This window comes from Engystomops pustulosus, chromosome 1 (genome assembly GCF_040894005.1).
Source record: "Engystomops pustulosus chromosome 1, aEngPut4.maternal, whole genome shotgun sequence".
NCBI classification, from domain to species: domain Eukaryota; kingdom Metazoa; phylum Chordata; class Amphibia; order Anura; family Leptodactylidae; genus Engystomops; species Engystomops pustulosus.
The window spans coordinates 287,392,526-287,420,199 of NC_092411.1; the positions used below are offsets into that span (position 1 = coordinate 287,392,526).

At 45.5% G+C, this 27,674-nt stretch overlaps 1 protein-coding gene across 7 annotated transcripts in view; it reads left to right on the plus strand.

Annotated features, from left to right (window-relative positions):
* DYSF (dysferlin) overlaps nt 1-27,674 on the plus strand; it is a 173,496-nt gene that overhangs the window by 87,666 nt on the left and 58,156 nt on the right. For all 7 annotated transcript variants that reach the window (XM_072126385.1, XM_072126387.1, XM_072126390.1 and 4 more), the window contains 8 exons: nt 6,039-6,153; nt 6,990-7,095; nt 7,736-7,878; nt 10,337-10,510; nt 17,089-17,182; nt 17,549-17,626; nt 25,735-25,916; nt 26,352-26,492. In XM_072126385.1, the coding sequence (XP_071982486.1) occupies nt 6,039-6,153; nt 6,990-7,095; nt 7,736-7,878; nt 10,337-10,510; nt 17,089-17,182; nt 17,549-17,626; nt 25,735-25,916; nt 26,352-26,492 (1,033 nt within the window). The remainder of the gene's footprint in view (nt 1-6,038; nt 6,154-6,989; nt 7,096-7,735; nt 7,879-10,336; nt 10,511-17,088; nt 17,183-17,548; nt 17,627-25,734; nt 25,917-26,351; nt 26,493-27,674) is intronic.

A 27,674-nucleotide genomic window follows, 5' to 3' on the forward strand; every position in this document is an offset into this window, starting at 1 on the left:
TTATACTGTGGCCTCCTGTCCTCCTCTCATATGGTGGCCCCGTGTAATCTCTTATACTGTGGCCTTCTGTCCTCCTCTCATATTGTGGCCCCCTGTAATCTCTTATACTGTGGCCTCCTGTCCTCCTCTCATATGGTGGCCCCCTGTAATCTCTTATACTGTGGCCTCTTGTCCTCCTCTCATATGGTGGCCCCCTGTAATCTCTTATACTGTGGCCTTCTGTCCTCCTCTCATATTGTGGCCCCCTGTAATCTCTTATACTGTGGCCTCCTGTCCTCCTCTCATATGGTGGCCCCCTGTAATCTCTTATACTGTGACCTCCTGTCCTCCTCTCATATGGTGGCCCCCTGTAATCTCTTATACTGTGGCCTCCTGTCCTCCTCTCATATGGTGGCCCCCTGTAATCTCTTATACTGTGGCCCCCTGTCCTCCTCTCATATGGTGACCCCCTGTAATCTCTTATACTGTGGCCTCTTGTCCTCCTCTCATATGGTGGCCCCCTGTAATCTCTTATACTGTGGCCTCCTGTCCTCCTCTCATATGGTGGCCCCCTGTAATCTCTTATACTGTGGCCCCCTGTCCTCCTCTCATATGGTGACCCCCTGTAATCTCTTATACTGTGGCCTCTTGTCCTCCTCTCATATGGTGGCCCCCTGTAATCTCTTATACTGTGGCCTCCTGTCCTCCTCTCATATTGTGACCCCCTGTAATCTCTTATACTGTGGCCCCCTGTCCTCCTCTCATATTGTGACCCCCTGTAATCTCTTATACTGTGGCCCCCTGTCCTCCTCTCATATGGTGACCCCCTGTAATCTCTTATACTGTGGCCTCTTGTCCTCCTCTCATATGGTGGCCCCCTGTAATCTCTTATACTGTGGCCTCCTGTCCTCCTCTCATATTGTGGCCCCCTGTAATCTCTTATACTGTGGCCCCCTGTCCTCCTCTCATATTGTGACCCCCTGTAATCTCTTATACTGTGGCCCCCTGTCCTCCTCTCATATTGTGGCCCCCTGTAATCTCTTATACTGTGGCCTCCTGTCCTCCTCTCATATGGTGGCCCCCTGTAATCTCTTATACTGTGGCCTCCTGTCCTCCTCTCATATTGTGGCCCCCTGTAATCTCTTATACTGTGGCCTCCTGTCCTCCTCTCATATGGTGACCCCCTGTAATCTCTTATACTGTGGCCTCCTGTCCTCCTCTCATATGGTTGCCCCCTGTAATCTCTTATACTGTGGCCCCCTGTCCTCCTCTCATATGGTGACCCCCTGTAATCTCTTATACTGTGGCCTCTTGTCCTCCTCTCATATGGTGGCCCCCTGTAATCTCTTATACTGTGGCCTCCTGTCCTCCTCTCATATTGTGGCCCCCTGTAATCTCTTATACTGTGGCCTCCTGTCCTCCTCTCATATTGTGGCCCCCTGTAATCTCTTATACTGTGGCCTCTTGTCCTCCTCTCATATTGTGACCCCCTGTAATCTCTTATACTGTGGCCTCCTGTCCTCCTCTCATATGGTGGCCCCCTGTAATCTCTTATACTGTGGCCCCCTGTCCTCCTCTCATATGGTGGCCCCCTGTAATCTCTTATACTGTGGCCTCCTGTCCTCCTCTCATATGGTGGCCCCCTGTAATCTCTTATACTGTGGCCTCCTGTCCTCCTCTCATATGGTGGCCCCCTGTAATCTCTTATACTGTGGCCTCCTGTCCTCCTCTCATATGGTGGCCCCCTGTAATCTCTTATACTGTGGCCCCCTGTCCTCCTCTCATATGGTGGCCCCCTGTAATCTCTTATACTGTGGCCCCCTGTCCTCCTCTCATATTGTGGCCCCCTGTAATCTCTTATACTGTGGCCTCCTGTCCTCCTCTCATATGGTGGCCCCCTGTAATCTCTTATACTGTGACCTCCTGTCCTCCTCTCATATGGTGGCCCCCTGTAATCTCTTATACTGTGGCCTCCTGTCCTCCTCTCATATGGTGGCCCCCTGTAATCTCTTATACTGTGACCTCCTGTCCTCCTCTCATATGGTGGCCCCCTGTAATCTCTTATACTGTGGCCTCCTGTCCTCCTCTCATATGGTGGCCCCCTGTAATCTCTTATACTGTGGCCTCCTGTCCTCCTCTCATATGGTGGCCCCCTGTAATCTCTTATACTGTGGCCTCCTGTCCTCCTCTCATATGGTGGCCCCCTGTAATCTCTTATACTGTGGCCCCCTGTCCTCCTCTCATATGGTGGCCCCCTGTAATCTCTTATACTGTGGCCCCCTGTCCTCCTCTCATATTGTGGCCCCCTGTAATCTCTTATACTGTGGCCTCCTGTCCTCCTCTCATATGGTGGCCCCCTGTAATCTCTTATACTGTGACCTCCTGTCCTCCTCTCATATGGTGGCCCCCTGTAATCTCTTATACTGTGGCCCCCTGTCCTCCTCTCATATTGTGGCCCCCTGTAATCTCTTATACTGTGGCCTCCTGTCCTCCTCTCATATGGTGGCCCCCTGTAATCTCTTATACTGTGGCCCCCTGTCCTCCTCTCATATTGTGGCCCCCTGTAATCTCTTATACTGTGGCCTCCTGTCCTCCTCTCATATGGTGGCCCCCTGTAATCTCTTATACTGTGGCCCCCTGTCCTCCTCTCATATGGTGGCCCCCTGTAATCTCTTATACTGTGGCCCCCTGTCCTCCTCTCATATTGTGGCCCCCTGTAATCTCTTATACTGTGGCCTCCTGTCCTCCTCTCATATGGTGGCCCCCTGTAATCTCTTATACTGTGACCTCCTGTCCTCCTCTCATATGGTGGCCCCCTGTAATCTCTTATACTGTGGCCTCCTGTCCTCCTCTCATATTGTGGCCCCCTGTAATCTCTTATACTGTGGCCCCCTGTCCTCCTCTCATATGGTGGCCCCCTGTAATCTCTTATACTGTGGCCCCCTGTCCTCCTCTCATATTGTGGCCCCCTGTAATCTCTTATACTGTGGCCTCCTGTCCTCCTCTCATATGGTGGCCCCCTGTAATCTCTTATACTGTGACCTCCTGTCCTCCTCTCATATGGTGGCCCCCTGTAATCTCTTATACTGTGGCCTCCTGTCCTCCTCTCATATGGTGGCCCCCTGTAATCTCTTATACTGTGACCTCCTGTCCTCCTCTCATATGGTGGCCCCCTGTAATCTCTTATACTGTGGCCTCCTGTCCTCCTCTCATATGGTGGCCCCCTGTAATCTCTTATACTGTGGCCTCCTGTCCTCCTCTCATATGGTGGCCCCCTGTAATCTCTTATACTGTGGCCTCCTGTCCTCCTCTCATATGGTGGCCCCCTGTAATCTCTTATACTGTGGCCCCCTGTCCTCCTCTCATATGGTGGCCCCCTGTAATCTCTTATACTGTGGCCCCCTGTCCTCCTCTCATATTGTGGCCCCCTGTAATCTCTTATACTGTGGCCCCCTGTCCTCCTCTCATATGGTGGCCCCCTGTAATCTCTTATACTGTGGCCTCTTGTCCTCCTCTCATATGGTGGCCCCCTGTAATCTCTTATACTGTGGCCCCCTGTCCTCCTCTCATATTGTGGCCCCCTGTAATCTCTTATACTGTGACCTCTTGTCCTCCTCTCATATGGTGGCCCCCTGTAATCTCTTATACTGTGGCCCCCTGTCCTCCTCTCATATTGTGGCCCCCTGTAATCTCTTATACTGTGGCCTCCTGTCCTCCTCTCATATGGTGGCCCCCTGTAATCTCTTATACTGTGGCCCCCTGTCCTCCTCTCATATGGTGGCCCCCTGTAATCTCTTATACTGTGGCCCCCTGTCCTCCTCTCATATTGTGGCCCCCTGTAATCTCTTATACTGTGGCCTCCTGTCCTCCTCTCATATGGTGGCCCCCTGTAATCTCTTATACTGTGACCTCCTGTCCTCCTCTCATATGGTGGCCCCCTGTAATCTCTTATACTGTGGCCTCCTGTCCTCCTCTCATATGGTGGCCCCCTGTAATCTCTTATACTGTGACCTCCTGTCCTCCTCTCATATGGTGGCCCCCTGTAATCTCTTATACTGTGGCCTCCTGTCCTCCTCTCATATGGTGGCCCCCTGTAATCTCTTATACTGTGACCTCCTGTCCTCCTCTCATATGGTGGCCCCCTGTTCTTGGGAATTAAATAAAAAAAAATTACTTTTCTCTTGATCCGTCTCTTAATCCAGCCCTGGTTTGTGGACATCTCCATCACACAATCACTGATCAAAATGTGTTACAATAGATGAAAGCAGACATTTTGGAATAGTATGCTTCCAGCCATCAAGGCTTCAGTCTACAATAGGGTCCTCTATAGGTCTTACTCTCGGTTAGGATGACTTTGTGCCTATTGTTCCAACTTCTCATCTCTTGTTTCCTGACTGGTCCCCTCGTCACATCCCTTCCTATTATTGGTGCAGATATAATTGGGGAACCACTATACAAAGATTGCCATGTATTGGCACCGTATTGGCTGGTAGTAGGCCACACGGGAGTTAACAATCTCATCTCATGTCCCCGTTAGTCTTCAGAGCAGTGATTACCCCTTGGCCGTTTTAGCTGGTAGGCATCATAAAAATGTTAATAGTTTTCTCTGTGGTTGGTTCGTCATTGCCAGAGTCTTAAAGCCTTCATCAGCGCGGTGCAATGGGACGCGGTTTGCCGGCTGCTGGAATTTCTTGTTTTTTTATTCAATTACTTAAATAGTTTGGTTATTACCACCCCCTGGTGTAGCGGGTGACATGCCACTTACCGGTAGGAGCGCAACGCATTATGCAATTTTAATTGATTTCATCTTGCCGCCACTCGGTGTAAGGCGCGTAACGACGCGATTATAGACATAATAGCCGAATCTGCAGAAATGATTCAGCACCACAAATTCCACAAGCGGTTGAGGGAAGTGGGGGGTCACAGGCGCGTATGACAGCTCTCAAATATCTGAAAGCTGTCTAAAAACAACATAACGGATGAAGAATGTTCAACAATTTTTATGGTGCTGAACTTTCCAAGAAAAATATGGAGACGAGTTTCCCTAAATCCACATTTTCTTGAATATTATTGTGCAGAATTGCAATGTATCACAGCACATGGAGATTTAGCTATGACATATTACCCTGTGTAAATCGGTCTGATCAATGTGGTGGTGAACTGTCCCGGTACATAGAGTTACCAGGTAGCCTATTGGTAGGGCTGATGATGCTGTAATGCGAGTCTTTCAAAGACAAAACAGTTAAAGAAGAACAAAGAAATGATAATTTATGGATCCTTGGAAGAGTGTAATGGGAGAGTGGCTTTACAAAAGCTATTGGTAGGGCTGGATTGCGGGAAGGGCCTTAGAACCACGAAGAAATGCGGCATTTCGCACACTCCGGTGCTTCAACAAGCCGCACAGCCAACGTTGCAGTGGTTCCTAGGGTGGGGGCCTTACAACATTGGGGCACATTTACTAAGTGTCCGAATAATTATTCCCATTTTGTGGCGAATTGCCCTGGAATTTTGGCGCACGCGATCAGATTTTGGCGCATCTGCACCGGCTTGCACGCGACGTCTGGAGGCTGTCGGACAACCCGACGGATTTGGACAAACCGCGGAATTTAAAAACGGAATTGTGTCGCAAGATTAAGCACTCACATGCACCAGGAAGAAGAAGGTGAACTCTGGCGGACCTCAGCATAGAAGCGACGGATGCAGGAACTCGGGCGCACGATCTTGGTGAATCGCGGCAGACCCGAATCCTCCTCGGACAACGCACGCGGGATTGGGACAGGACTGGGTAAGTAAATCTGCCCCATTATCTCCTTTTCCACCAATCTTTACATATAGTTCTCCTTTATGTCTAATTTGAGTCCAATTGTTCATATGATAACACAGAGCACCCGGCACAGAAACTTAATTTTTTAAGTGACGGTGTGATTGGATTGACAATGTTTTTTCCTATTAACGAAGACCTTATGGTCAGTGAATCTTGGACTTGTCTAGAATTTTTCTAAAACTCAGGTTTTCCAAAACCTTTCATTTTCTGTTTCCTTCTGTTCATGTTTCTCCAGGTTATTATACGACACGGATGCTGGTCACATGAGCTTTGTGGAAGAAGTTTTTGAAAACCAGGCCAGACTTCCTGGTGGGCAGTGGATTCATATGACTGAAGCCTACACAGATGTGGTACGGAAGAGGCTTACACTGTGTAGGCTCACTTGGGTTACAAGGTTGTTATTTTTGTGTAGGGACAGTGTGTGAGGATGGGAGAGGTATAATGGCTTAAGCAGTGTTGTTTGAGGCATCTAGAGCCCTGGAACATTTAGATGTATGCCAGTTGAACCGTCTGATTTCAGCAAGATTGATTGAACATCTAATGTGTAGGGGTGTCCTGAATGGTTTTCTAACCTCTCCCTATTTATAAAACTTTAATGGTTGGCTGACTGTGATTATAAGTATCGGGGCTTTGGAGAGAAAGTACTTGGCCGATTGATATTTTGCCAAAAACCTTTCTTACATCTATGGCCAGTCATTATCTGACATTGACTGGAAGGACAACCCTTCACAAATTTTTGACAGTAATAAAAGGAAAGGAATACGTAGAGTCTTTGGCAACAAAATTATCAGCCGCGTTGACATCTGCCATCAGAGACAAGTCTTGTAACAAAATACACATTAGATGGCCAACCAATCCGGCTAAAGTCTGCAAGGCTGGTCAAAGTATAACTCATATATAAAGCCAAGTTTTGAAAATGGTCAGTATATATTGTTAGCTATTAAGTTGTATATGTACAGAGGTGATTACATAAGCAATAAATGGGGGGGTACTTTGTGGATTTTCCCACCGGCCAGGATTGCGGGTGATTCTCAGGTCCACTATGTCTAGTCGTACTAAATGGACCTTCAGTTTGTGTCAATGTCTATAATGTACATGAGGTCACATTACTGAGAGGAGCAATGGTTTTTCAGACTCAGTAGATCTTCTCTCCTTATTGTGATGATTATTGTGTCTCAATTTTCAGAATGGAGAAAAAGTTCTCCCCAAAGATGAGACTGACTGTCCTCCAGGGTGGAACTGGGAAGATGAAGAATGGACAACAGATATTAACCGAGCTGTGGATGAGCAGGGTAAGACAAGTCAATCATCCACAAATGATGATCTTCATGGACTTCCGGGAGATAATAGCACTGATTTCTTAGTTTAGTGATGTTAGACCTTTTAGAGGTCGAGTGCCCACACTAATTTATCACAAAGTGCAGACACTTTATTTATTTATTTAGCAACTTATTGCCACAGTTTCCAATCACATTGGCATCTTGAGGACACCAATACTGTTGAGAGAAGGAGGGGGATTTTGATTATCATTGTAGTTTCCCTCCAGGGTTCCCTTTAACAGAATGAATAATGGTCCAGGAGGTCAAATGGTAATCCAGCCCTGTTCACACTGCTCTGCTCCTCCTGCAGTCCCACAATGGGTTTCTTTAAAATAGCACTGAATGCAGAACATCTGGGCTACCAAAGGAATAGGCCTCAACCTGGCAAACTCTGTGGCAGCATGGGTGCACATAAGGATGGCTTTGAGTGCTACCATCGGCACTCGTGCCATAGGTTTGCCACCACTGCCTTAGTTGGTCACCTTGGGGCTGTAAATGTCATGGTCAGCCATATAGTAGATGTTTTAGATTTAAGAGATGATCTCTTTCCCTTCTGATTTATATCTGATTTTGTATAGTATGTATTGTGTATTGTGCCATATCTTACCTGCAGGCTGGGAGTACGGCATCACCATTCCACCAGACCGCAGACCCAAATCCTGGGTTCCTACAGAAAAGATGTATCACACAAACCGAAGGAAGCGATGGGTGAGACTGCGCAGGAGGGACCCCAAGCAAATTGAGATTTTAAAGAAGGTATCAGTTTTTATTAGTTTTTTCAATTGCATCCAGTTTGTAAAAGCAGAGGATACATGAAGGGGAAGCGAGGGGCCACCGATGGTTTATACAAGGGGGCATATTGTCAGCGAGTGCATTGTATTGAGATCTCAGATCAGAAAAGGGTCTCGTGTTCTTGTTTTCTATAGATTTTCGATAAAAATAGGTTAAAGTTAATGAAATAGGTAGAAATTACCCCTTCTTACATCTGAATATATGCTACAACTATTTCTGGTCCAGCTCAGCTGTTATCAGGTTCCCTGCTAGACTTACATTCAGACAGGAAATATTTGACAACTGTCCAGCCAATCACTGACTGCATGGATGACACACCTCTCCTGCCTGCAATCGGCTGAGTGGTCATTTCCTGTTTGTTTAAACTGGACAGGAAGTAGAATTTATCCAGGGATCTGGTAGCAATGGGACTGGAGGAGAATAAGCTGATTATAATTTCTTAGCATTTTTATACAATATTTGAATATTTAAAAACATTTTTAACAAATGATGAACTAGCTTGAAACCCCCTTGAGATCTTTCCTTTACACCTTAATCCTTGTGTGATAAAACTTTTCCCACATTTGGATAAAATGTGCAACAAAAACTCAATAACACAAAGCAGGGTTCTTATTGATGGCCTTAAAGTATCTACAAAAGTTGAAGAAATTTTTATGACACAAAAAATTTCGGAGGAGATCTAACCCCTTGGATCCCTGTGAACAAGAGACCCTACATGACATGAACGGCGCCTTGGGTAAATATAGTTGCCAATTTTTGCCACCCTGTTTACATCTATATACAGAGGATATTTTATACATAGATCACAATATACCAACATAGTCAGACGTTTAGCAGTCCACAGATCTCCTCCACTAGGTGTCTCCGTCGGACCGCATTGGGCAGCTGTAAGACGTGGTGTTCTCCGTTCATAAAACGTCCTATTGAAAGCTGAGAGTAAACAAGCGGCCGGCGGCCAGCGTCCAGCGTCTGCCAGATGCACTTTTTATAACCTGTAGCAGTGAAACAGCATAGCATGTTATAAAAGAGGGCAGCACAGAGATCCTTAGAAAGGCTACCACAGAGGCTCCCCGGCTTGTCAGCGCCTGCTCCTGCCTATTGTGCTTCACCACAGTATGTGCCAGAGACACTGAAGCCAGGAGGTCTGCACGCACCAAACTCAACTTATAAAATATTTTGATGTCTGATGTTTGGTGTTTTAGATAGTTTGGTGTTCACCTTATCATCTACAACTACGTGCTAATATCTCTGGCTATTTATACCTTCCCACCTTCCAAATTACTTTGTGCAGATTTGCCCATAAGAACAAGTTTGATGGCTGAAGTTTTGTTTCCTGAAACCACCACAATCTCTAGTATGAAGACAAGAGGAACCTAAGGAGAACATACAAACTCCATGTAGATATTTCTCTTGGATTTGAACCCCTGACCCTAAAGCTTTGTGCCAACAGTGTTCACCAGAGTCATCTCTGAGGAGTTTTAGACAATACTATTTAAAAAAAAATTAAAGAGTTCACCATCAGACAATGTTCCTCTTTCATAAGTTTGACCCAAATCAAATGTAGATGGTCCATACAAAGTCCAAGGTGAACATAAGCTTCAAAATCTCATCAAATAATACAACTGTTGCCAGTTTTCCAAACCATCTCTCACTTTTCACCTCCTTGTGCATAGCAGACGTGTAGTTACTCAGCATGATATCAGTTAGATGGCCATGAGCCATGTGCTATCCTTTTCCTAGATGTCTCCATTATGCTATGTGTAGCAGAGAAACAGTGACCCACAACTCAAACATAAAAAATTAGGGTAGGTGGACTCCTATTCCATTCTGTGGAATGTTTTTGCCCATATACGTTAGATGATAGTCTGCCTAACCCACCGGGTTCTTCCGGATCAGGCAGTTACCTAATGTCAATGGTGGTGTCCTGACAAAGAAAGATGGTGTCAACGCCCCCAAGCCTTAGTCCTCATGATGAGAGGTAGGACTCTCTAACAATGCTGATCATTGCATGGACGGGTTGGTGAGGATACCTTTTTGTTAAACACGACTCTACAGGATCATGGATGGAGTGTTTATTCTTTGATGAGGAGAGCGATGACGTTCACCAGGAAAGTGAAGGACTATTATAGCTACTACGGTTCTTGAAAACTGTAAGAAAACTTTAGATAGTGGGGTCTACCAAAAGCCACATATGAGAATGTTTTCCTACTTATTGTCATAAACAATCAATCACCGTCAAAGCCTAAACCCTGGACCACTGCTTTAAATGAACCATGAGTTTGGAACCTAACCTGACTGCAGTAGAGCAGATATTTCATTGCCACCAGCAGTGGGTGACGTCCCTTCCATATCTGACATGTTGCTGTTGTGTTAGTCTTGGTTAGGAGACTAATCCCTGTAATCATGTTACTCTTACTCATAGCACAAGCCTGACGAGTCTGAGAGTGAAGGCTGGGAGTACGCTTCTCTTTTTGGATGGCGCTTTCATCTGAAGTATCGGAAGACGGACAGTTTCCGCAGGCGGAGATGGAGGCGACGGATGGAGCCCCTGGAGATGACGGGAGCTGCGGCTGTTTTTGCCTTAGAGGGATCTCTGGTAAGTGGGATGTAATTGCTTTCTTTACCTTTATAGACAAGTCAACTGAGAGATTGTGGATCTGGAATATCTACAAATAAAAAACTTTCTTTTGCCAAAGTTGCCATAAATATTTTACATGAAAACAGCATTACATTGGTGATGTCCTACTTTCTCCTTCCACGTTGATCAACTGGTTGATGGAACCACGCCGAACATCCTTCAATGTTTACCAGGCATGGCTCCATGCCTTCACTAGTGGCTGCGCCTGGTATTGCAACGGAGATCTGGATGTTTTGAACTGTAGTGGTAGGAAATATAGCAACACAACCCATTCTAGTGACATGTTGGTGAGTCTACCAGGGTTCCCTCCACCCCAACAATCTGTTATTAATGTCATTTGTAAGAAGAAGTGGTCACATAGAGTCCTACAAGGGACTTCCTCTCACATAATTGTTCTAGATCCATAGCAATCACATAAAATTAAACATAATGGCATAAGAAATTATTTATATAGATTGATGAACCACCCTTGTGGATTATTTGTGTGAGTTATGTATAGGGGACACATTGTTGAACAGGCACAGGAGGATGAAAAATGAGCGGTCTCGAAAACGGATTCGCTTCTTTGATTTATTAATACATTTTATGGACAAGACTAGACCAGACGAAACCTCCTGTGCATGATCGATGCTCACTCCTTCCAGTGGCTCTGGGCTTTGAGAGCAAAAATAGAGCCAGATCATGTTCTCTGCATGAGGCCATGTACATTCCGGCGGCTTCATGGATTTGCCAAGAGGACATGACCTGGGGCCACAATGTACTACAGTGTATAACAGGTCCTTCATCAGAGACCCCTCATAGAAACCACAAATCCCAGCTCATTCCATCGCCTGCTGCCTGAGCCAAATAACGGGATCCTTTTACCAAGCGGCATCAAGAGTCCAGGGAAAATAAGGAATAAAAATGTCCTTGGGTCGATCTTCTTAACCCATCTCCATAAGTCTTGCCAGATTTGGTGATTGCTTAATATCCGTTTCTGTCAGTGTTAGTGGAAAAGGTTATCTCTCGTAACGCAGTGGGATGGCTGGGATTTGCCAGTGGTCTGGCTGGAATATAGAAAAAACATTTCTATTTCTTCGTTTGCTACTTAGCCTGGCTCTGATCATTCACTCCCCCTACGAGGCTTCGAGGAGCTGCTCAGGAGGTTTGGTGTGAGGAGCAATCTCACCTCTTTCTTGTGGTTGATCTGATAATTGGCTCAGATTTTACAGTCATACATACCTACAACTCTTACTGTTAGGCTCAGATAAACAGAAATAGATTTCCCAGCTTGCAGGAGGAACTTGGGTAAAATAAATGGACAGAATGCAGTATTGGAAGGAGGCAAAACAATGTAGATACCTCTGCAACCTACAGTGATGATGATCAGTCTAAGGCTCTAGTGGAACCATCTTGGAAGCTTTTTATTGTTCACATGTGACCCGTTACAACCCATGCTAACTTTGACCTGGCGGAGTTCCAGTGGATCGGTTTAGCTTAAACACATTTCAAAAAGTTGCCACAAGAGTAAAAAGACTCATTTGTAGGGTTCCTTATTTTCCTCTGGGATGCAACACATCTTTCTACGATGAGCACTCACAGATGGCTCTTGGTGCAGGCAATGGTTGTTCACCATCACAGCCAAACTGTTTTGGTTTACCAATAAACAAGTTGCTAGAACTTTCTTTTTATGAGTTAATGTTCTGCAAAACATGGATATAACATAGATTTACACAACTTCAGCAGTGGTCAATCCTATTCAGATGCCTCTATCTTTAGTTTTCAGTTCTGCAAAATTTTGTGTAATAGAGAATAGAGACTTTTGTGTAATAGAGCTCGTAAGACACTCAAAAACTTTGATGGCTTCCAAATGATACCTCCTCGAAAAAAAGGTCAGGGGTTCCATTTATGTGAAAACCAGTTGGGTGCTTTGGGACTTAAAGAGGACCTTTGACCACTTTTACTAACTCTGACTTTTTACATCATTTCTAAGCCATCATTCTGCCTCTACGAGCAATCAATGCCATTAATTGAAGCACCTAATATGTAAATCAGGCCCTCTGCAGTCATGTGGGCGTTGCCCTGGACTGCCCATCTGACAGTAGATAGTCCATAGTCTTATTAGCATATCAGGTTTCTAAAATAACAGCATTGATTGATGGGGAATGGTGGGAACTAGAGAAAATAATTAATCTGTGTTGGAATGTGTGTTCATCTGGTTGAGTGTGAGTTACATAGTTACATGCTCCCTCTGTACCGCTGAACCAGTGCACCAATCCTCTGGACATCGGAGGTCCTCAACATATTTTTTCTTTTTACTTCACCTACGTCCATATGTAAATTTATACATAAGCAACTGCTACATAAAAGACACCATATTCAGTAATGATAAGACATCGACTGGTCTTTCAATGTGTCTTCCGAGCTACTCAAGGAGGAGCATCAAATCCCAAAGCAAAGCCTCTGTATACTATTCTTGGGGGCGTCTATCCACTCACCAGAACATATTGTTTACATTTTCCCAGCTCTATGACAGCAAAGGGTTAACATTCCCAGTCCTGACATTGGAATCCACAGTGTTTGAACTTCCCGGTAATTGTCCCTATGTTTATTTTAAAGCAGTTTCCACCAAACCTTCCATAAGCAATTTTTGGAAAATCTCAGACATCCTGCGCTGTTCCACTCCTTGCTATTTATAAAGGTGGCTTGCTTGCAGGGGAACAGTGGAGTATTATTGTAGCTTACAGTAAGACACAAAGACTGATCTTACACCAATAATATACTAACCCCCGTAAAGTAAGCTTCCATCCCCGGAGCCAATCATCATCATTAACTTCTGACCCAGGACCGGAGTCTCGAAGGGGTTCTCTGAAATCTCGTGTCTCTCTGCTCTGGGCATGTAAGAGTCATCTGGTTATGGATGTGTCACATTTCCTAATTTGCTTACATTGGACAGGTCCTCACACCCATGATCCTCTCTTCTTGGACTTATTCTTCATTTATTGAGGAGTGAACTTTTAACACGGGCCGCCATGCAGCTGAATACATCACAGCCGGTGTGTGCCGTATATCACAGGCATTATAGCATGAAATGACCCAGAAATTCTTCCTTTCTGCAATCTCCATGACTTATTGCCCAGGCCACACACGGGGCACGGTGGGCCAAGGAGGGATAATGCAGGGTATTGTGAGCAGTATGTAAGCAGTTTTGGCTAGTGGCTTTTTGGCATCGTACCTGCAGTATTACTTCTCTCTATGGACCGGTCACATGGTTGCGGATAAATTAGTTCTTTATGCGATAACTTATTTTGTTATAAAGGTTTTGCAGTCAAGGGTAGAAGAACAGTTGTTGCACTGTGAGGGAGGTTTACAGTGGCATCCAATGCCCATAGACTCCTAAAGGGGTTCTCGAAGAATGACAAATAGCTACTATCAGCTTTTTATAGCACCTTGTAGGGATCCAAAAGGCACATGGTGGACACTACTGCAGCTCATAATCCATAGATGAACTGTAATAATACAGCATGACCACAAGGCACTCTACGAAGCCTTCTACTAATATCTGCCGATTGGTGTGGAGCCCAATTGTTGGATTCTCACTGATGTTGAATCAATGACCAAACCATTTATAGTCAGCCCGAAGAACCTCTTTAAAGGGACATAAGTTGATGTAAACCAGACAAATGGAGCCCAAAGGAATGTTCAACTAACTTTTGTTGAGTAAATCAAAGCCTACAAACCAGCTGTGCATACATGCAAATCCTGGAGGTCTAGGGTTACAACATTTGTGACCATGATCCACCAAAGGACAACTCCCAGAATGTTTTAACTATTGCGCATTGAGTTTCTCTCAAACTTAGTGTTTCAACCCAACTTTTTTAGAGGTTGATAAGTTGCTAGTTTGTATGACGTTCTGAAACCCAAAAACTAAACATATAGGATGTTTACCATTACGGTTTTTGATTTGAGGATCATGTTGACCACTTGATAGACCTTGCTAATAACAAACCTTGTCATGGGTCCATTTTATTGGTATAATTGCCAATAAAACTAGACAAGTGACAGTGGCTGTAGAGAAGAAACTAGAGGGTGACTATGTATTCTGGACGGGTTATGGCCTTTAACAACCGTCCAATATTTCCTAAAATGATTTCCATTGGCTGTAGTGAAGTCCATCGCCTGTGGTCTGAGTTCAGGTTGTGTTCAGGATTCCACCCATGAGTAGCCCATTTAAACACACCAACTTAAAAAATAAAAAAGTTAATCAAGGAATCATAGGAAAAATCGAACATCTTCATTGGGTTTGATTATTTCGGATCGCAGTCATTTTTGACTGTCAATTTAGGGACTATGTCTCCTATGTCAATTTTAGGGACCTTGTGTTTTATATTCAAAGCCTTTCCATATAAAACTGCTTAGATGGATAGAAGAGCAGAACTTGCAGATTGTGGCCTTCCACTGAAATCAGCTACTCGATACCCAACCGGCCATATCTACCAACCGCTTGGTGGGTGTGCTCCTTCTCCGTGCTTGCACAGTGCTTTGGTCTATGACCGCATCTACTGAGCTGTCACTCCGCTGACACAGCACAAGTTTCCTTTAGTCTCGGTGTGATAGTATTTGGAGCAGTTCCCCGCAGTTTTACACAAAGCAGGCAGCGCTGGCGCGGACCACCTACGTCTCGTGGCAGGGATCTCTGGAGTCTGTGGAGAACCAGCTGTGTCATGTGTCACCTCCCGTATAATATGTGTAGGTGTCACGTTGACGCCTCACAGAAGGCTCCTCAATGACTTTTCCTGCTATCAGGGCTTCAGATTAAATAAACCAGTCACCGGTAAAAAGCTTCCGACACGCCGCAGGGAAAATGTAATTTACATCTTATTATCTCTGATTATTTACACAGTAGAAAACCGCATCCAATGTTCAAACAGCCATTGACTTCTCAGAGGACACTTTGTATATAAGACCGAGGTGGTGCAGCAGATGTCGTCCGTAGACCAATGTGTAACACATGTGATCGAGGGAAAATCGTAAAAACGCGCCTCATGGTGATAGCATGTAATCTATGAGAGGGGTCATAGTTCACAGCCAGGCTGTACCTGCAGATAGAATGGTCATGGGATCAGGACACTTTACTGTAGGGTCATAGTATTAGGTCATGTACTGTATGGTCAAAAGATCAGCCCATGCACTGTGCTATTATAGGATCACGTCACTGTACCGTATGGGTATCACTGTATGGTCATAACATCATGGATAACATGATGGATATTTTTGTATGGCCATAGGATCAGGACACTATACTATATGGGTTTTTCTGTATGGCTTAAGGATCAGGTCACTGTACTATATGGGCATTATCAGGATCAGGTCATTTACGGTGTTGGTATTACTGCATGGTCACAGGATCTGGTCACTGTGCTGTATTGTCATAGTTACCCCACCGGGGCTCTTATGCTGCATGGGGGGAGTTGGATTCCCTGGGACCTCAGTGGTTGGTTGTGATGCTGCCGTGTACCAAAATATTTTATGGTGGCTTGGTCCACAGTGCCAGCAGGGAGATACAAGAAGATGTGGAGGCCTGTGATGTTAGCGGCAGCCAGGGATCATACTGAAGACAGAAAAAATGTACATCTAAAGGGGCTTTTACTGATTAGTCTGCCACAACTTTGCAGCATGAACAAAGAGCACCAAAAGAAAATTCTGCCCACTTCCTGATCAGTGCAGGAGGTCCCAGATGAATGAAGAACGAGCCCCAGTTTTGATGAATCTGCCGCCCCCTGTACTCTACACAGGGCAGCTGCACATAGTATAGACTTCACTAGTTGTGATAAATGTGGCCGACAGTTTTTTTTTTTTATTGTAGACACAGTCCACGCAGAAGCAAGTAACAAGATCAAAACAGTCCTTCATTCAGACACACACAAGACAGTGGATTGGTTGGCAGTGCAGATGTTTCCGTTGAGAATTTAGGAGTTACCTCAACCATGAACCACTCAAAATAGGAGCCATGTTGGCTCTGCTACTTCTGCAGCAAGTTAGACTAAGAATAAAGAACTAGGACTCAAGACTAAGACAGAAGCTCCAACACCTTGGAATGGACCCCTATATATAGATTATTGCATAGCTCATTCCAAAGAATGATGAGCTACCAACCAATCACAGCTTAGAATTCTGCAGGAAAGATAATAAATGTTACAACATAACATACATACATATCACATTCTAACCCTTCAGTAGCAGGCATGAGATGCTGCAGGTGTCAACACTCCATTTGAGCAGTAGACGGCAGCAAAGGAAAGCTATAGCAGGTATTACTTGTAAAACCAAGGTAGCTCCAGGTGTAAAGAGGAAAGAACTTTGAAGGTAACATGGGAGAGCTGGCCAAACCCTCTCCAGCCAACCAGGAAACTTACTGGGGAGATATTCAGATGTTCACTGTCCTGTATGGTCATAGGATCAGGTCACTTTATGGATAACCTTGTGCTGTGGGGCCATGATGGGATATTTCTAGTATCCCAATGAGATCTTATAATGTGATGTCTCTCTTCTTGTAGGGTGGAGTAACAGATGATAAAAGTGATGATGGAAGAAACACAAGCGCTCTCAGCTTAGGAGTCAACCGGCCGACCATCTCCTGCATCTTTGACTGTCAGTATACGTTTTGTGTATATTTTTGATTTGCCTTAATATATTTGCCAGGAGATTGCAGTTAGTATCATATATTGGGGGGTATTTACCATAGGGAGCCTGGCGTAGAAATAAACTCACCCCTACTTCACTCCTCTTCATGCCCCATTGGCGTGAAGGTGGCGGACTGGGGTAGATAATCGCACTTGCTAGCATTTGCTATTATTACAGGGCTTCTACGTAACTGACGTGACGCAGAGGGCCTAATAACTATCCCCCAATATGTCTATGTAACGTATTGCTGGCAGTTCACCTGTCTCATCTTCTAATCTGTAGGGATCTGACATTTATTTGTTACATAATTTATTGTTTGTTCTCCTCTTATAGATGGAAACCGGTACCATTTACGTTGCTATCTCTACCAGGCCCGGAACCTGATCCCAATGGACAAAGACAGTTTTTCGGGTAGGCAAGGACACTAGTGACATTTAAACAAATGTATGCAAGTCATATGTACATAAATTACATGAGTTTTTAATTGTACTCCAGAGCTGTAAAAAACATAACAATACATAACACAAACCAAACATAATATACAATATATACAATAACTTACCTGCTGGTCCAGCCCCATTCACAATTAGCACCCGTGTCCAGACCAGTGTCCATTCCAGGTTCCAATATCAGTTTAACAATTCTCCCATCATCACCCCCCGCCCAACCTAACACTACACTATATACAATATATACAGCATTTGCAACATGATGAAAACGTAATGCAATTATATCAATCCAAACCACATAAAGCCCAGGTTCGGCGCCTGAAAGCCCTACATCACTACATGCTCATAAAACAAAACAAAAACCTACAGTGCAGCATCAGCCCAACACCAGGAGCGGAGATGACAGACTAAGGGACACTAATGGAGAACCCCCTCCAAAGGAGAGAGGCCCTCCCCGTGCCCAGCCTCTCATACTCCAGAGAGTGCACCTTCACCAGGTCACCCACAATGTTCCTAACCACCTCATCCACCGGGAGGATTTTATGCTGCGTCGACACTAAGCACCATGCGTTCCACGTGTGGTACCTGACCACTAGACTGACTAGGAATAACGTGCAGCGGTCCCGGCCACCCAGGCCTCTGAATGCTCCATAGGCCCACTCCGCATAGGAGAGACCGGCCAACCCGGGCCAATGGATGGAAGCGCCCACCCGGTTGTACACCTCTGTGTTAAAGGGGCACTGAAGCAGGAAGTGGTTCATGCTCTCCAGCAGACCACCGCACTCCTCCCGGGGACAACCCCTTTCCTCAGAGCTCCTACACTTCAGATTGTCCCTCACACACAGCTTTCCATGGAAGCAGCGCCAAGCCAAGTCCCAAAACTTCAAGGGGATCCTAATGGAATTCGAAAGTCTTAAACCCACCCCCAGATCACGACTGGGGCAATCCATTGGGTCCAGAGACTTTATACCCGAGTCCAGAGAGGCTCTGGCAAGATGCACATTTTCCTTTATATATCAGCAGGTACGTTTTGAGCAGGTTCATCCGCTCCTTTTCTTAGCCAGAGACTCTCACACTTATCCCAGTTGATCTTGGATCCAGAAGCCTCTTTCTAGCGGTCAATCTCTGACATCACCCATTGCGCCTCCCCTCCCGAGGACACAAAAACGGGGATATCATCGGCATACGCTACCACCCTTGAAGTGCCTACCGATGCCTCCTGGTTTCATATGTCAAAGCATAGCTGACATCTTGCAACTTCTGTGAGGGGTGGGTGAGCACTAATTCCTATAATCCCTCTCGTACTGACAGCTCTTAAGCAAGAATTTCACTCTGGAGATGTCCTAACGACTAATGCCTGTCAAAGTGAGATGCTGGAGTTTCCTCCTCAGGTCCTGATACAAGCGATATCTGTCCAGGCTTCTGGGGCTCTCCCACCACTCTGACCTACTGCTGCAAATGCTGAGCAATGTTACCTGGCTCCGAAGAGGTGCTTCTTCTAGGAGAGATGAATTGAGTTTCCAATGGCCTCTTCTCATCAGGGGGGTTTATATCAATCTTAGAAAACAAAATTAAACAGTGATAAGAGAGCTCCACCTCAACAACAGACAGCGCTGAAGAAATGGCTTCCTCCTGTAAATACAACCTGTCTATTCTAGACCTACAGCTACCCGTATTCTAGGTGAACCCCATGTAGCCTGAGATGTGCCTAATGTGGACATTTACTAGGCGAGCCTCACTAGCTATACTACTAAAGCCTCATTCACACAACCGTCTGCGGGACTTTTCCGCGGCTGCAAATTTGCATGCCCTATCTTTCCCCGTGTGTGCGAACATGCCATGCACTGATGTTTTCTATGGGGAGGGATGAGCACTCCTCTCCAGCGTGGTACCGTATGCCCATCGGGCAGTGTGTGTGAATATCATAAGTGAGCTTGTTTCTGCAACCTCCTCTATCGTAGGGCCTCGTGACTGCATTGAAGTCCCCTCCAAAAGCCACTTGCCGACTTGTAAAGAGGTAGGTCATGATCTTCATAAAGAGCCACTTCCTGTCCCACTTGGAGGATGGGGGACAATAGATGTTAAAAAGGCGGAGCGCTTGTTCCTTTAGGAGGACATCAAGGATCTGACACCTCTCCATTTCTAACTCCGTAACTTGTCTGCTTTTTACCGATATGATAAAAAGGACCAACACTCCGCTATATGGTTCGGTCCCCACTCCTTTTTAGCTTTAAACACGGTTGAAAAAACCTGGCAGCCTGGTCTCCTGCAAAAATAAAATGTCATCTTCAACACAGCCGAGAAAATCAAAGACTACAAATCTAGCCACGTCATACTTCATGCTGGTGACATTGATGGGTGCCATTGTCAACAGAGTGAGTGCTGCCATAATGAGTTAGACAGCTTTTATGTTACCACTTGTCATCTGAAAAGGACCCCTTTCCCCTATTTCCTTCAGAGGAAGGACAACTTCTCTTTAAGAAAATTGAGGTGTCCATATCATTAGTGGACTTCTTGGTCCCTAAAGTCCCACCTGGATCACCCCCTCTTTCATCTTTGTCACGTGACTCTGAGTCAGTCTCCCTCTGCAAGCCCCAACGAGTATACCAGCCTCATGCACTCCTTCTGAGGAGGAGATCTCATCAAGGAACCGTTTGGAAAGTTTAACCAGAGGGAGGAAGTTTTTTCTTTCTTAAATACCTTAGATCGCCCAAACTCTTTTTAGTGCCCTTCTCGCGCTTTTTTTCAGCCATATCATATTTTCGAAATCCAAAATTTCATAATGGGAGGACATGGCTCCTTTTTCTTGCTCGGTCCTCCAGACCTACTCATGCAACTCATCACCCCACAGGGCCTTGATGGTAAGATCAGACTCTACGGAAGGACAAAGGGTCAACCCCCCCCCCCCCCCTTAGTAACCCAAGTTCTCTGCCTTTTTGGCTTGTTTAGCTACCTTAACTTAGAAGATAACTTTTTCTTACTTTTTATACCTCTTTGTCCCTCACTGACTCGGGGCAGCCAGCTCCGCAGCGTTTATCAACATATGTAAAGTCACCAGCAACAGCGAATGCGCAGTTGCAGGGACAGTAACGCCCCACGCCGGCCCATTCCCGGTCAGCCGCGCCCTTCGCTCGTCCGGCCACGCCCCCCCTTCACACCCCTTCACACCCCACTGGCGTGAAGGTGGCGGAGAGGGCAAAATAATCGCAAGTGCTAGCAATTGCGATAAATATGCCCCTATGTCCTCTTTGTCCACTATGCTACACACTCAAAAAAAGGCTTCTGCACCACGCGTTGGGGGAACCCTTTTATCAACTTGAGTTCTCCCTTTAGTCAGCTAATCGGAACGCCCTACTACTACTATGTGATATGAATAAATTAGTATATAATAAACTTATAATTATAAAACAATGTAATACCATCAATGTATACATATCTTTCTTTATCAACACTGGGGTTTCACCCTCTGAATCCAGTTCTGAGAATTCACCCTTTGGGGTCAATGTCACTTGATGTTGTCCACTCTTTGTGTTTGATCATTCCTCTCCGATGGGTTCCCGGCTCTCAGCGTTCATGGAGGGGGAAACTCATTTTGATGTCTCTTCTGAACTGAAGATGAAAGTTGGGGAAACTTTTCAGTTTGGGCATATGGTCATTTCCAGACCCCTCAGTGTTTCCATCTCTGTCTCCCCCCTTCCTCCTTCTCCACACACATGCCCCAGGCCGCTCACAGGGCTCCCTTCATATCATGTTTATTGTAAATGAAAGAATTGATTGAAACCGCTGGAAAGGAAAACACCTGACTCTGGAGCAGCCGTAAAAAAAAAGGGCTTTTATTATTTATTTTCGGTACCAAACACTAAATTAAGGCAATTCATGTCCCCTGGAAAATTCATCCTGAGTGTTAAAAGCCAGGTATGTTTTCTCGGACCCAGACCAAAATTTCCAGAATTTATAGTGGAATTAAAAAGTCTGCATCCTACCACTACACTCCTCCGTGACATAAAAATGTCTTGTAGGTGATATATATAGTGTGGGTGAGACGCAGGGGGCTGGGAGAGTTGTTGGGGCGCACGTTTTCACGCGGTCCGGAGCTTATCGCAGCTCGTTCTTGTATAAGATGTCTAATAGACTTAAGGGTTGTGGTTGCGGCTGCAGACTCCACAAATCACAAGCTCCCGAGAAGAAATCCCTGGTTTTATTAGTGGAAATTAATAGCCTGGGCATGAGGCGCCGTCTCAGGAGACCCCGAGAGTTAGTGCTCTGTCTGTGCAGAGCATACAGTAAACACATGACATTACCGGGCGCGGGCAACGCTGCAAGGCACCTGCTGGAGTATTAGCGGCTCGCCTGTCAACAGCCACTTACATGATGTGTGATCGGCCGTACATTAAATCTGGCCCCAGCTCTGGAGCAGAACATGGCGGAGGGGTCAGACCTAGAACACTGAGTGATAGGAGAGGGACACGCTGATACTTGGGGGGACATGACAGGGAAACGCTGATGCTTTGGAGGACAAGGCACGCTGACACTTGGGGGGACAGGACAGGGACACGCTGACACTTGGGGGACAGGACAGGGACACGCTGACACTTGGGGGACAGGACAGGGACAAGCTGACACTTGGGGGACAGGACAGGGACACGCTGACACTTGGGGGACAGGACAGGGACACGCTGACACTTGGGGGACAGGACAGGGACACGCTGACACTTGGGGGAAAAGGAAAGGGAAACGCTGACACTTGGGGGACAGGACAGGGACAAGCTGACACTTGGGGGACAGGACAGGGACACGCTGACACTTGGGGGATGGGACAGGGACACGCTGACACTTTGGGAGACGGGACAGGGACACACTGACACTTGGGGGACAGGACAGGGACACGCCGACACTTGGGGGACAGGACAGGGCACGCTGACACTTGGGGGGCAGGACAGGGACACGCTGACACTTGGGGGAAAAGGAAAGGGAAACGCTGACACTTGGGGGACAGGACAGGGCACGCTGACACTAGGGGTGCAAGACAGGGACACGCTGACACTTGGGGGACAGGACAGGGACACGCTGACACTTGGGGGACAGGACAGGGACACGCTGACACTTGGGGGACAGGACAGGGACACGCTGACACTTGGGGGACAGGACAGGGACACGCTGACACTTGGGGGACAGGACAGGGACACGCTGACACTTGGGGGAAAAGGAAAGGGAAACGCTGACACTTGGGGGACAGGACAGGGACAAGCTGACACTTGGGGGACAGGACAGGGACACGCTGACACTTGGGGGACAGGACAGGGACACACTGACACTTGGGGGACAGGACAGGGAAACGCCGACACTTGTGGGGACAGGGACACGCCGACACTTGTGGGGACAGGGACACGCTGACACTTGGGGGGACAGGACAGGGACACGCTGACACTTGGGGGACAGGACAGGGACACACTGACACTTGGGGGACAGGGCAGGGACACGCTGACACTTGGGGGACAGGACAGGGACACGCTGACACTTGGGGGACAGGACAGGGACACGCCGACACTTGTGGGGAAAGGGACACGCTGACACTTGGGGGGACAGGACAGGGACACGCTGACACTTGGGGGACAGGACAGGGACACGCTGACACTTGGGGGACAGGACAGGGACACGCTAACACTTGGGGGACAGGACAGGGACACGCTGACACTTGGGGACAGGACAGGGACACGCTGACACTTGGGGACAGGACAGGGACACAGGACAGGGACAAGCTAACACTTGGGGGACAGGGACACGCTGACACTTGAGGGACAAAAGAAGGACACACTCACAATACCTTACAACAACATCCCATCATGGCTGCACAGTCTATTCGCACTATTACTGTGTGAGGGGATAGTGTCTAATCATCGGCCGTAGCTGTGTGGTTTGTGCGGTCCTCCATGTGGTTAAGCCATTATGTAATCCTGGTATCTGATTTAGAAATCAGCCAGTGAATACAGTTCAGCAGTTTTCTCTTTTTTTAAGATCTCATTACGATGCGGGGTAATTTTCTATATGTGATTTACATGTATGCAAATCAGTGAAAAGCAAATTGGTGGAAAAAAAAATGAGGCAAAAAAATGCAACAAAACAACATCCAGTGTCCATCATGAGAAAGAAAAACAAACATGAAGAATTTCCCCCTCTCATAGTGGACTCTCCCATTTCAGAATAGGAAGTCCCCCAGAATGTTGGGAGATTTCCTCTGGTCTTAAAGGGCCAGTACTTTTATCACTAAAATACAAAATACATATTTTTCAGAGTTCTTTAAGTTTTTATATTGGAAATAATTTAGTCCTATCATTCTCTGATGTTCCTCAAAAACTGCTAGGACCTCCCTAAAATTCTCCTTAGAGCTTGGAGGGTCTCTCCGGCTTCTCTTGGGGAGTTCTCAATTATACAATGCATCCAGCACAATTATTATGGTAAATGCCTCTACTGTAAGACTGATAATTATTTCCTGAGAGCTCGACAATGGTTGTGCTGTTATAATCCTCCGGCCCCGAGCAGTGATCTCATCCCGCGTGATTGGCCGGACTTGAAGTTTGTGGAGTTGGAAGAAGCCAACGACAACATCCATTAAATGCTACAATGTAGAATTGTGATCACTGTGTAAACATGTGGTACATACGTGTGACCCATTCATGAGGAATAATATACTGTCACCAGCCGTCCGGGCGGCAACACTCGCTAAATACAATTTACTCACCGAGGGAAAGGCCTCTCTTTATGGATTGCCAAAAGGTTTTTTTTTTTTTTTTAATTCTACTTGAATTATCACTAAACTCCCCAAGATATGTGACCATAAATCTCAGGCAGTGTCACAGAATTCCATGATTTGGATGATATATATTCCCCAATACTCCACCTTGTTATGTCCAGTTGTGTTAACAAGTCTTGCCCTTCTTAAAGTTTCTTGAGGAGGATAAATTAGTTCTTTCCATACAGTAATTTCGTTGACGAACCATCGATTACAAAGCACCAGGACGTCCTTCATCTAAATATCTGGACCCTTAGGAAAAATTTCTCTGTTCACCCGTTCTACATGACTGTGGTCACTGCTTACTTTTGGAGCTGGGGAAAAAAACGTTGACCAAAATTTACTTTTACTTTATTAAAAAGGAGCTCTATAATTTTTAATTGATTGTCTTTCCTCTTGATGTATGTGGTATATGAGTATTAACGCAAAATGTCAAGACTGCTGGCTTGAGTTACGGAAATATTCGTATCCCCCATGGATGAGGTCCAGGGATTATGTTACGCCATGTCTATAGCTACCACTGATTTCTATGAAAGCCATGGAAACCACATGGAATAGCCCTGATTAGCACCTTCCGTTACTGGTGGGCTGAAGAGAATAGGTAAAGTTGGTCTCCAATTAGTGATGAGAGGACCCATAGTAGTTCGGTTTCGGGTCCAGTTCACCCAAACCTGGACAGTAACCACAGTAACAGCATTGACTGTTTATATGCTGCCTTCAAAGTCATTGGGTGGTGCTGATTCTCCCCAAAATGCAATATTGTTCAATTTAAATGACACCAAGAACTTTGATGGAGGCATTTAAACAGTTAATGCCCAGGATCGGTTTCAGCACCAATTGTGGGCATTACTGGCGATTGTGTTGAGCTGGAGCCAAAGTTCTAATATGGTTCGGAGTCAAGTCTGGGGGACCTTCATTTGGCACAGACCTGAACTTGGCAGTTCGGATCCACTCAACTCTATTTCCAAAACAAATTCCATTTCAAATCATATTTGCAAAATTTTTTGAAAAATATCCTTTTTTGTTTTAAAATGTTTTGTTAAAAATAAAATTATATTAGGATTATTTTTTAAGAATATGAATATGGATGGATCTGCATAGATTATACATGGATGAGGTGATCACATATGGCTCATTTTATTAGGAGTGGTCACTAGGGCCCACCAGGACCTCATAGAACTATAATGTCGACTACCATATATATATTGATGAGCTAATATGTAAATTATGAAGTGTGACCTTCCAGCAATTAACATCACTGTTTTGGCTTATCTTTACAGACCCATATGCCATTGTATCTTTCCTGCATCAAAGTCAGAAGACCGTTGTTGTAAAGAGCACTTTAAATCCAACCTGGGACCAGACCCTCATCTTTCATGAAATTGAAATATTTGGAGATCCTGCTATTGTGGCTGAAGTCCCTCCAAGTATTGTGGTGGAAATTTATGATCATGACACCTACGTGAGTGACCATTATGTTAGCATTTGGTATTCAGTATGGTGGTGTCCCACAAAGCTAAGTTGTCCTGTTTGATTCATAGGTTCACTTTGTAATGGCACAGCCAATGTGTCAAGGATGGGCAAGGACAGGGACACACTTAGCTCGATACATCTTGGGTTGCCTGAGACTGTAGGAGGAGGCCTTGAGTCTGGCAAACTCTGTGTTGAGGAGACAGCCTGGGTGCCTGCAGTAAGGGATCAGAGTGTCACCATTGGTACCCGTGCCATAGGTTCGCCACCACTGCCCCAGGGAATGGCCCAACAACAGTTAGGGTCCACAGCTCTGCCTGCACAATTTGCTCAATAAAAGACATGTATTCATCTAGGAGAGGCAGGTACCAAAGGTTTTGTAGCACTTAGAATAGATAATGTGATCTCCTACTGTCCTTCTTTGTAGGGTGCCGATGAATACATGGGACGTTGTATTTGTAAACCGAGTCTGGATCGTTCGCCAAGGTTGTCCTGGTATCCAATTATGATGGGAGAGAAGAACACCGGAGAGTTACTAGCTGCCTTTGAGCTCATCCAAAGAGAAAAGGTAAATATGTCAAATCCGATCTATTCACCAATCATAAAGTCAGGATCCCATTGTGGTCACGGGACTCTAATGTTTGGAAACTGGAGATCAGAAGTTAACACCATCCATCAAATTACTCAATATTTCTCAGAATACAATTTGATATTATCACGGCAGGGAAGCAGAAGCCTGTTTGAGATCCCACTTGTCCAGATCTGAACATATTGCTTTGCTGTAGGTTCACACTTTTGAAATCCTAAGAGACGGAGAGGTTGCCCAGTGTCTGGACCCTTCTTGCCAGCTGGTTATTAAAGCATATTGACATTGGCTGTTTTTTACTAGTCTACTGGCTGCAAAATACAGCAAGGAAAATGTAGGGTCGGAGAACAGAGACATAGAAAATAGAACATTATTGGAAATTATATGAAAATACATATTTTATATATAAAAACAACATCCTGCAGTCTAGAGCAATACTGAGTATGACTGTTGATGAAAGGCATGGCCTCTTACATCATCATGAAGTCATAAGAACTTGACGTGTGTTTGGTGCAGCAGAGTTGTCAACGAAGTGGAAAGTTTTCCTGCGACATACACTTTTATATGCTCTATCATGAAATTCAATTTTAAGCCTGAGATTTTTGTAAAGTCGATCAAGATCTTCACTATATGTCTTTATAAAATACTTAAGGGAATGGCGAGTGTTAATGGATAAGGTTGAAGTTGGTCTTTTGCGGACGAGAATATGGGTGGTTTTTTCTGAGATGTTTTTGATCTGTGAAGAAGAAAATGTCTAGTTTTCTGTAGATCAGAATGTAGGTCATCCTCTGGCGATAAGAATACGGCTGTTCTGTTTGGAATGACGATATGGCTGCTCTATTATGGATGTCAGAGTTGATAATGTTTTTCTAGATGAGAATATTTATGGTCTTGTAAGGATGAGCATGGTGCTGGTTCTCTTTGGATGAGAACATGTTTGGTCTTCTATGGATGAGCATGTTGCTGGTGGATGGGGGTATGACTGGTTCTCCTGTGGATGGGGATTCGGTTGGTTCTCTTTGGATGAGAATATGTTTGGTCTTCTAAGGACGAGCATGTTGCTGGTGGATGGGGGTATGACTGGTTCTCCTGTGGATGGGGATTCGGTTGGTTCTCTTTGGATGAGAATATGTTTGGTCTTCTAAGGACGAGCATGTTGCTGGT